The 10371-nt window shown below is 52.6% G+C and overlaps 3 protein-coding genes across 3 annotated transcripts; 1 reads left to right on the top strand and 2 right to left on the bottom strand.

The window, feature by feature from the left end:
- Positions 1-952: 952 nt before the first annotated feature.
- On the bottom strand, positions 953-1621 carry BO72DRAFT_457061 (YbhB/YbcL family Raf kinase inhibitor-like protein; the record flags this gene model as incomplete). The annotated part of the gene is made up of 2 exons (XM_040946309.1): positions 953-1404; positions 1471-1621. 2 exons carry the CDS (start codon positions 1619-1621, stop codon positions 953-955), a joined length of 603 nt encoding a protein of 200 aa, XP_040803393.1.
- A 642-nt stretch (positions 1622-2263) lies between these two features.
- BO72DRAFT_424966 (MFS transporter) lies at positions 2264-4161 on the bottom strand (the record flags this gene model as incomplete). Its single annotated transcript, XM_040942897.1, has 4 exons — positions 3644-4161; positions 2963-3566; positions 2573-2904; positions 2264-2520 (listed from the first exon to the last, which is right to left on the bottom strand). Exons 1-4 carry the CDS (start codon positions 4068-4070, stop codon positions 2264-2266), a joined length of 1620 nt encoding a protein of 539 aa, XP_040803392.1. The 5' UTR covers positions 4071-4161.
- A 1556-nt stretch (positions 4162-5717) lies between these two features.
- Positions 5718-10306, top strand: BO72DRAFT_446188 (phosphoribosylformylglycinamidine synthase). Its single transcript, XM_040944235.1, has one exon. The coding sequence runs from the start codon at positions 5942-5944 to the stop codon at positions 10025-10027; it is 4086 nt and encodes a 1361-aa protein (XP_040803391.1). The 5' UTR covers positions 5718-5941; the 3' UTR covers positions 10028-10306.
- The last annotated feature ends 65 nt before the right edge of the window (positions 10307-10371 follow it).

Raw genomic sequence — 10371 nt, 5'->3', positions numbered from 1 at the left:
CGAGGCAGTGGTCGAGCTTCTGCTTGCAACAGAGCAGGTGGATATCAACTTTCTGGATCGATTAGGCAGGACACCACTTTCTCTGGCAGTCTATCGGGGCCACGAGGCAGTGGTCAAGCTTCTGCTTGCAACAGAGAAGGTGGATATCAAATTTCTGGATCGATTAGGCAGGACACTACTTTTTCTGGCAGTTGAAAAGGGCCACAAGGCTGTAGTCAAGCTTCTGCTTGCAACAGAGAAGTTTAATGTTAATCATAAGGATGGATTTGGCTGGACACCGCTGCGCTGGGCGGTAAGGGAGGGCAGGGAGGCAGTGGTCAAGCTTCTGCTTGCAACAGAGAAGATTGACATTAATATCCAGGACAACTATGGCCAGACACCACTGCACTTGGCGGCAACGGATGGTTGTGAAGCAATAGTCAAGCTTCTGCTGTCAGCAGAGAATGTGGATATGGACGTGAAAAACCGCGAAGGCTGCACACCACTCGACATGGCGTTGATGCATGGTCATGAGGCCGTGGTGAAGCTTTTACAGAAACGATAATTCCCACCCACATATAGAGGTGGTATCCTTCAATGTTGACCTCTTGCATCAAGTCGAAACCCAAATCACATGATGTATACAGACCTGTAGTTTTGCATATCTGGCATCAAGAAAATGCATATAAAGACAAGGAAATCTCAAGGCAGGGTTGCAAATCAGACACCTCATGGAGAGTGTCGGTGACGATCAATTTAGCTACGCAGGACTGACCATCAGAGGAACTAGGTAAGAACCGGTAGTGAACAGACCAAGCAGTAGTTCCTCCTTTTAGAGCTCTTGTAACAAATAGAATGAGGGGTTGCTGAGAACTCTGGCTCTTACAAACTGGCGCCGCTACCCAATCCTTGCCACCTGCCAGTCTTGCTGATCAACCTCAACGGAACCCACTTCAATCATACCTCATTCTCCTCAATCAGTCGCCGAACTGACAAAATATGTCGCTGCCACCGGCCAATCCACTGCCTCCACAACAGGAGCCAAGCTGAAATTGAACCGTGCATCCGTGGTCTGATCATAGTACAGTCCCTCGGCAGCCGCAGCAGGCGGAACATAACCCTTTGGCTGGTTGAAGAGGTAGATTGTGTATGCATGCTCCGTGCTGTCCCTGGGTCGCGGGGCGGTATACGGTGCTAGGGCATCGCTTGTGTTGACGAATGTTCGGCCATCCAAGGTGTAGTTCCCACCCCACCAGTGCAGACGAGTGGTGGTATTGGCTGCCAGTCCAGGAACAAGGGTGGGGTACTTGTCTGCTGTGGTGACGTCTGAGTCCGGGATGTTGAGGTCAAGCATTAAGATCATGTAGGTTCCTGGATAGACATGCTTGATGTTGCTGGGGTAGATGGATGGTGCGGATGTCACATCTATCGAGCGATTGTGTTAGTATGTTGAAGGAGTCTTGAAGAACTGCGAAATTTTGGATACCGTACCGTCGGGGTTGATCCATAGACCTGGGGTGACGGTCTCGTTTCCGAACGAGGCGCCCAAATTGATTTGCGTTGCTGGCCAGCTTCCTACTGGAGTCTGTGCCAGGGATGTTGCTGCGAGGAGCGCCGACGAGAGAATTGTGGTGGTGCGCATGGCGTTTGTTGGGGTAGACGAGGGGATTCGAAGTGGCTGTTTGGGGTGAGGGCGAGAAGATAAATATATATGGGTCCGAATGTATAATGTTATTGTACAACCAAAGGAAAAGCAATGATAAACATCGTGGATGTATACGCAGCCATAGGGCGAGCTATGGACATTCGAGACCAAGTGGAGAGGCCTCGTCATCACTGGGGTCATCCTCAAACGCCGAGGAAAACTGGGGATGTCGGAGGTCGGATGTCGGAGGAAACATCTAAATGCGGGCAAACCATGCTGTCAAATCTCGGGCATAGAACATTAATCTCGGTCAATGGAGTCGAGATGATGGTTTGTGTCCTTATGAGTGACCAGAAATGCCTGGTACCCTGGCTGTTTCTGCAGACGGAGATCCTGTTCCAAACATGTGGCTATTTCTAAACTTATTTTCAGATGAGAAGAGTCTTTCACCGAAATTATATGATGCATTAACTAATATCTATTAACAGATTTTCTAGTGTGCTTGGTATCAACATAAATCATAACCCGCAACGCGTCATCAAACATCCAATTAGTGTACAGTCCATCGTGCAGCATGCCAAACATGCAAACCTAATAGTGCAGTATGCTATCAAGCAAGCGATCGACCAAAATCGCCCTCTAATGCTTCTCTCCCTGTTCTTCGTCGTCGCTGAAAGCGAACTTGGAGAAACGACGAATGGACGCCCCCTTGAAATAGAAGACATATGGAATCGCACAGCAGGCGAGGGCGATGAAGGCTAGCAGGGAGCTGGCCCACTGATAGCCGAGTCGGGCGTACATCTGCTCAGTGAATAGAACAGTGGATGCACCCCAGATGGATCGAAGGAATGTCTTGGCGGCAAGGGCGGAGGCGGCCTGGTGCTGATAGGTATCCACTATGATTGAATGAGCAATCGATCTTGGCTGGATGTGCTTGGGGTGACTTACCGAGATAGTTATTGGCCGAGTTATACAAGAAGATGAAACCAAACCCGACGGGCCAGCCTCCGATTGCAGGACCGATCCAATGGAGTCTGGGATAGGAGGTCCAGGCGAAGATGAAGAGCCCGATCGGAATAAGCCAACAGGAGAACATCATCGGAATCAGACGAGCTTCAGCCGGGGGCTTTCCATTATACTTCGTGTACAGTGATAAGTAGTGCTTGTTCACGAATGGTGCACATGCAGCGCTCATGAGAACACCGATAGCGAGAGGGATGAACATCAACCCCGTCGATCCGGCACTCCAGCCTTTACCACCTTGATAAACAACCGGGTAGCTGCGGGGAAGAGAGTTAGAAGATTCGCTCTGTACCGATTTAGGGGACAAATACTTACGCAATGAAGAACATGTAGAGCAGGCCGTACAGGACTGACATGTAGAGAGCGATGAACAAAACAATAGGCTCCAGACACAGAAGTTGGAAGGGACGGAAGAGAGTCATCCGCAATCTCTCCGCCAGCGGTCTCGCATCAAGCTCCATCTCAGTGACGTATTTTGGGTCGTCTTTTTCCTTTCTGAGCTTCTTCGCCCTTCGCTTCAACAGGGTAGGCGCATAAGTCTCAGGGACAGTGAACGTGATCAGCACCCAAGCCACAAAAGCAAGGATCAGCTGCAACCAGTAGAGCCATTTCCAGTTTGTTGCATCGGCAAGGTAGCCACCAGCGAGAGGACCGATGGCCGGACCAAGGAATGGGCTAGCTGAGAAGGCTGCCATCGGGACACCTCGTTCTTCGTTTTTCCACAGATCGGCCAGTGTGCCGCCTACCAGTGTCATCGGCGCGCTGAATGCAATGCCATCAATTGCTCTGCAGACGATAAGGGTCGCAATGTTGGGAGCAACAGCACATGGAATGACGAAGATGACGGCCAAGAGCAAGGTGGATGCATAGACGAGTCTGCGGCCTACAATCTCCGATAGAGGGGCGAACACCATTGGACCTACAGACAACCAGTCAGTCACTCTGAGCTGAGTGATATTGGTAGATATAGACATTTCCAGTCAGGATGATACTTACCGACTCCAAATCCAATAACGAAGACAGTCACCACGACCAAACTAACCTCTCTGGACACACCAAATGTTTCCGAGGGTCCTTCTATATCGGCAGTGATAACACTGCTCGAGAAAGCGACCACGAAGCAAGTGAACGAAACAACCATGGTACAGTACCACTTGTATGCTTTGGACCAGTTCTTGGGGTTCTCCGGATCATCGATGCTGAAGGTGACCAGCCTCCAGTCTTCATCCTTTCCTGTCAGGGCAGACCGCACTGGTTTGATTATCTCCCCGGTTGTTGTTTCCGTAGTATATTCTTCCATGTTGGCTCCATCGTTCACCTCTCGGTATGGTAGGTCCAAGGGGTCCGAATTCGGGGCTGATGCCATTGAGTGGGTTCGGCGGGGATAGTCATTATGGGTCTTGACTCGTTCTAGAGGCTCCATGTTTTGAGTGTGAATAGACACTATTCAGAGACGGATACCACAGTATATGAGGTTGATGCGATAAAGAACATGGTGTCGATGAGCAGACTACATGCCTGCATTTATAGAAATGAGCCATGGACACAACGCTATAGACATTAACACATGAGCAATGGAAAGTTCTGATGATTCGGTCGAGATGCCGCGAGAACCTACAAACAACAGATTAGATGGCAAAGTCTAAAAGATCAAGATGCCCGAAAAAGGCAACCCGCCAGCCCGGACCCACAGCCGCAGGGGCCATATTTCCCGACTCGGTAGTCAGAGCTAGCCGCTTACGGCAATATGGCTCGAGACCCCGATCAGATTATCTCCCTGATCCGACTTGAGATGATAATTCAATTGAAGGGGGTTCTAGACTTCTGCAAAAGATGCTATATACAAGTCATGCCATGGTAGAGGATTTGTTGGATATCTCTGATAGAATTACGTCTGCGCACAGGTAGCTAAGTGAGGTATGATGTATTATGCACGTGCGCGCGCGCGCACACACACACAATACAATACATACCTCGAATCGCGACCTTAAACCTGAACAAACACAGGGACGTTGCTGTTCTCGGTTCCAAGCGTGAAGTTGGAGTTCACCGAGAAGTAGGCCTTTCGTCTGAGGTCCAGAAGACGAGATCTGGAAAACTACCAGAGATGCAGGGCAGAATTGGCTACGAGGACACGTGACGGAATGGCCGAGTCAGCCACGCATACCTTCTCCAGGTGATAATGTGACTCCGAATGGCCTGATCCTGGACCTTGAACAATCCCGTGGATGTAGACGGTCGAGATGAGTGTAGAAACCAATATCTGGCCTCGAAATGGCTGAGCTCATACCGTGCCAAAGCGTTAAGGATTGGATGTGGCTGCCAAAGCGCCGGTCGAAACTCGCAGTTGACGGCAGGGCGGCACGCGGAGCATGTTGCCCGAAACGGCAAGGAACTCAGAGCCCAGGCTCGGAATGGGGATGTAATGAAAATTGAAAAACCTCCCCGGGACCCAATAAATCCCCAGAATGTCCCATTCCATTATGCTACAATTTCAAGCTGCAGTGGGGACTGGCAGTGAAAGATCACATATTGAATGGTGTATAGGTGGTCCTAGCTCTTTGCCCCAGATTGTGGCAGCAACTCTCGAAAACAGCATCATCGAACACAATGACAGAAAATAAGGCTCACTATGCCGGCTAGAGATCAAACTATTATAGCCCCGAGAAGATCCTTTGCAGAAGCGATGATGACTGTTTGACATATACCCTGAGTACAGGGTTTCGGCTTTAGGTCAAGCGATAGGCATCTTAGAGCTCCAGCAGCTCTTGTGAGTGTGTGACTACATAAGAAAACCAAAAACCAGCAGTATCTACGTACTGCACTCCGTACATACCGAGTATGCAACTTTTTATTGCGGTTAATACGAGGGAGCTAAAGAGGGCGGGTGCTGCGCTGCACACCAACAGGGCCAGAGACTCTGCTGAGCTGCCTCAGGCAGCAACACTTTGCCGCCGTTTTCCGGGGAAAAGTGCACCGCACGTGACTGATAAGAAGCGACGATAAGCCGGAAGGAGACTAGCGCGGGGTGGTTTTTCCCACCCTCCGTCAACGGAGCAGAAAGATTAATTTTTGATTGATTCTAAGAGACAAGCAGCTCAAACGCTTCCTCCAGTCTGTTGAACTCACTCATTAGAGGTGTGTCTGTGACACCTCTTTCGTAGAGGACTTCTTTAGTTCTCTTCTAATCCCAGTCTACTCGACTATATCCTTTCCTCTCCTTTCCGCCACCCCGCCCCCCTCTATCCTCCCTCCCGCCTCCCGACCGAGTGACTCACTCTGCACCACCTCAAAATGGCCTCCAACTCGACCTACTTGGCCATTCCCGGCTCTGTCGCCTTCTCCCACTCTCGTGGACGCGCAGTTGCTGCCAGCATTGGAGCCAGCGATGTCCGTGCGCAATGGATTCACTATGTCCACCTTTCCCAGCCTTTGGACGAGTCCCAGCGCGCGGTATTGGAGCAGCTCCTCCGCTATGGTGATATCACCGATATTCCCCCAACCTTCACCGCTGAAGATGGTTCCTTCGACGTTTTCCACGTCTTTCCTCGCACGGGTACAATCTCTCCTTGGAGCTCTCAGGCTACTGGTATCTCTCATGTCTGCGGTTTGCGCCAGTACGTGAAGCGCATTGAGCGGGGTATGAAGGTGTCCTGCCTGCACAGCGGAAGCAGCGAGTACAAGGATGGTTTCCAGGATGTCCTCCATGACCGCATGACCCAGATTATGAGCGAGAACGAACCGGATCTTCACCTGATGTTCTCCGAACACAGCCCCCAACCCCTCGAGACAATCCCTCTTCACGGCAGCGATAAATCCCCCAAGGAGGTCCTCCAGGAGGCGAACAAGCGACTCGGACTGGCGTTGGAAGAGTCGGAAATTGATTACCTGGCCGAAGCCTACGGACCTAACGGTCCTCTCGCTCGTGATCCTACTGACGTTGAGCTGTTCATGTTCGCGCAGGTCAACTCCGAGCACTGCCGTCACAAGCAGTTCAACGCCTCCTGGGTCATTGATGGAAAGCAGATGCCCAACAGTCTCTTCTCCATGATCCGCAACACCCACAAGAAGAACCCCGAATACACCGTGAGTGCTTACAGCGATAACGCCGCCGTGCTCGAGGGAGATCACTCCGCTTTCTGGGCCCCTAACACGACTACCGGAGAATGGGGCCACACCAAGGAACAGGTGCACTTCCTGGCTAAGGTCGAGACCCACAACCACCCTACTGCCGTTTCCCCTTACCCGGGTGCAGCGACCGGATCCGGTGGAGAAATCCGTGACGAGGGCGCCGTGGGTCGGGGTTCCAAGCCTAAGGCTGGTCTTGCCGGCTACTGTGTCTCTGATCTCAACATTCCTGGCTTGAAGCAGCCCTGGGAGTTGGATGTTGGCAAGCCCAACCACATTGCTAGCCCTCTGGACATTATGCTTGAGGCTCCTATTGGAAGTGCAGCTTTCAACAACGAATTTGGACGTCCCTGCATTTCAGGATACTTCCGTACCCTTCTGACCGAAATTGATGTTGGCAATGGTCAAACTGAGGTTCGTGGTTACCACAAACCCATCATGATTGCTGGTGGTGTCGGAACTGTCAGACCCCAGCACGCCATCAAAAAGCCCGAAGCTGTCAAGCCTGGCGCCTACCTTGTTGTCTTGGGTGGACCTGCTATGCTCATTGGTCTGGGTGGAGGCGCTGCCTCCAGTATCACTTCGGGTGAAGGTTCGGCGGATCTCGATTTCGCCAGTGTCCAGCGTGGCAATGCTGAAGTCCAGCGGAGAGCCCAGGAGGTTATCAACGCCTGTACTTCCATGGGCGATGCCAACCCTATCAAATTCATCCACGACGTCGGAGCTGGTGGTCTTTCCAATGCCCTTCCTGAGCTCATTCACGACTCTGGTCTGGGTGCTACTTTTGAGCTTCGTGAGATTGACAGTGCCGACAAGAGTATGAGCCCCATGCAGATCTGGTGCTGCGAAGCTCAGGAGAGATACGTCATGGCTGTTGGTGAGGAGAGCATGAACAAGTTCACCGCCATCGCCAACCGTGAACGTTGCGGTTTCTCTGTTGTCGGCCGTGGCGGAGGTACCTCCGAGGAGGAGAAGAGGCTCATTCTCTTGGACCGCGAGTCCACCGAGTACCCCAAGCCGATTGACCTGCCGTTGTCTGTTCTTTTCGGCAAGCCTCCTAAGATGACCCGGGTGGTCGACTCCCGCAAGTTGACGCTTCCCGCCGTTGATGCTAGTCTCTCCACATACCTCCCGTCCCTCGCATCCAACCCGCTTGAGATCCTTGGAGAGGCCGCTAAGAGAGTTCTGTCCCTCCCGGCCGTCGGATCCAAGTCTTTCCTCATTACCATCGGTGACCGGACTGTCGGTGGTCTCACTGCTCGTGACCAGATGGTTGGCAAGTGGCAGACTCCTGTGGCCGACGTTGCTGTCACTGCGACCGCACTCGTCCAGGGCGTGAAGTCTGGTGAGGCCATGGCCATGGGTGAGAAGCCTACACTTGCTCTTATCTCGCCCGCTGCTTCGGCCCGTATGGCGGTGGCTGAGTCTCTCATGAACATTGTTGCTGCTGATCTTGTTGACCGGTTGAGCCGCGTCAAGCTTTCTGCTAACTGGATGTCCGCCAGCAGCCATCCTGGTGAGGGTGCTGCCATCTACGAGGCCGTGGAGGCTATTGGTATGGAGCTTTGCCCCAAGCTTGGCATCAGCATTCCCGTCGGAAAAGACTCCATGTCTATGAAGATGAAGTGGAAGGATGAGTCTTCACAGGAGGCTAAGGAAGTTACCGCCCCCATGTCTCTTGTCATCTCTGCTTTTGCGCCTGTTGCCAACTACCGCAAGACCTGGACCCCCGCCCTGCGTCGTCTCGAGGACGTCGGCGAGACCGTTCTGATGTTCGTCGACCTGTCTTTCGGTCGCAAGGCTCTGGGTGGTTCCGCTCTTGCTCAGGTCTTCAACCAAGTTGGCGACGAATGCCCCGACATCCGTGACATCGAGATCTTCAGAGATTTCTTCGATGCCGCTCAGCAGTTGCAGGAGGCAGGCATCGTCCTGGCCTACCACGACCGGTCCGATGGTGGCCTCTTCACTACCTTGGCTGAGATGATGTTCGCCGGTCGCTGCGGTGTTGAGATCATGATTGACAACATCTGCGCTAGCTCCAACACCAAGGATGTTGTGGAGACCCTGTTCAATGAGGAACTGGGTGCTGTCTTCCAAGTCCGCAAGGAGCATGAGATCCAGTTCCGCTCTTGCTTCGCCACCTGCGGGCCTCCTGCTGGCTTGATTCACAAGATCGGTCGTGTTTCTGAGAAGTCCAAGCAGAACCTCACCATCTACCACAAGCACACCTTGGTTCACCGCAACAGCCGTGCCAACCTCCAGCAGACCTGGGCTGCCACGTCCTACCACATGCAGAAGATGCGTGACAACGCTGCCTGCGCTGATCAAGAGTATGCTAGCATTCTTGATGATGCCGATCCTGGTTTGTCTTGGAACGCGACTTTCGACCCTAAGGACAAGGCCATGCCTCTCTTGACCAGCCTAACCCAGATGTCGCCCTTCAGCAACAAGCCCCGTGTTGCCATTCTGCGTGAGCAAGGTGTCAACAGTCAGGCTGAGATGGCTTTCGCCTTCAACATGGCCGGTTTCTCTGCCGTTGACGTCCACATGACGGATGTCATCTCCGGCCGTGTCTCCCTGTCGAGCTTCGTCGGTCTCGCCGCCTGTGGTGGTTTCTCCTACGGTGACGTTCTCGGTGCCGGTCAAGGTTGGGCCAAGTCCGTCCTGCTGCACGACAACACTCGCAACGAGTTCCAGTCCTTTTTCCAGCGCCCCGACACTTTTGCCCTGGGTGTCTGCAACGGTTGCCAGTTCCTCTCCCGTCTCAAGGAGTTGATCCCCGGCGCCGAGAACTGGCCCAGCTTTGAGCGCAACGCCAGCGAACAGTATGAGGGACGTGTCGCTTTGGTCCGCATCTCCGATCCCGACCCGTCTCGTCCCAGCGTCTTCCTCCACGGCATGGATGGCTCTTCCTTCCCTATCGCTGTCGCTCATGGAGAAGGTCGCGCTTCGTTTGCCCCTGCTTCCGGCACTACCGCTCAGTCTTTCGTTGCCGAGGGTCTGGCCCCCGTCCGCTACGTGGACAACGCTACCCTCAAGCCCACCATGAAGTACCCCGCCAACCCCAACGGCAGTCCCGAGGGTATTGCCGGTGTCCGCAACGCGGACGGTCGTGTGCTGGCCATCATGCCTCACCCCGAGCGTACCGTCCTGGGCGGCATCGCCAGCTACCTTCCCCCCAACGCCGAAGAGTGGGGCGACATTGGGCCGTGGGGTCGTGTCTTCCTCAGCGCCAGAAGATGGGTTGGTTAGACGCTTTGTCTCGGTCCTTTTACTGCGCCTAGTTGCAATGAGATGTATATCTTTTGGAGACGAGAGAAAATCAAATACAAGGTCACGGCGCATGTCTTGAGTTATTTAATGATATATATACAACAGCAACCCCTTTTCTTCGTTTCCCACTTTGCTGGAAATGATGCTTTATGATGACATGTGCAAGAAAATATGAGTGTTCAAATAGTTTCACCTGGTTGGTTGTTCTAGGTTTAGTGCACGGCACGAACACAGAATGTGAATAACTTTCAATCAAATCCTTCATCTTTATTCTCTAGCCAGTATAAAGTAGTATATAATCGTCCATTTCACCTCTATTCTAT

This window comes from Aspergillus fijiensis (genome assembly GCF_003184825.1).
Source record: "Aspergillus fijiensis CBS 313.89 unplaced genomic scaffold BO72scaffold_13, whole genome shotgun sequence".
NCBI lineage: Eukaryota > Fungi > Ascomycota > Eurotiomycetes > Eurotiales > Aspergillaceae > Aspergillus > Aspergillus fijiensis.
The sequence above is the reverse complement of the archived record's forward strand: the minus strand, read 5'-3'. Positions and strand labels throughout refer to the sequence as shown.

Bases quoted from the DNA above. Each gene is read 5' to 3' on its own strand.
- BO72DRAFT_446188 (XM_040944235.1), top strand. From the start codon at position 5,942: ATGGCCTCCAACTCGACCTACTTGGCCATTCCCGGCTCTGTCGCCTTC.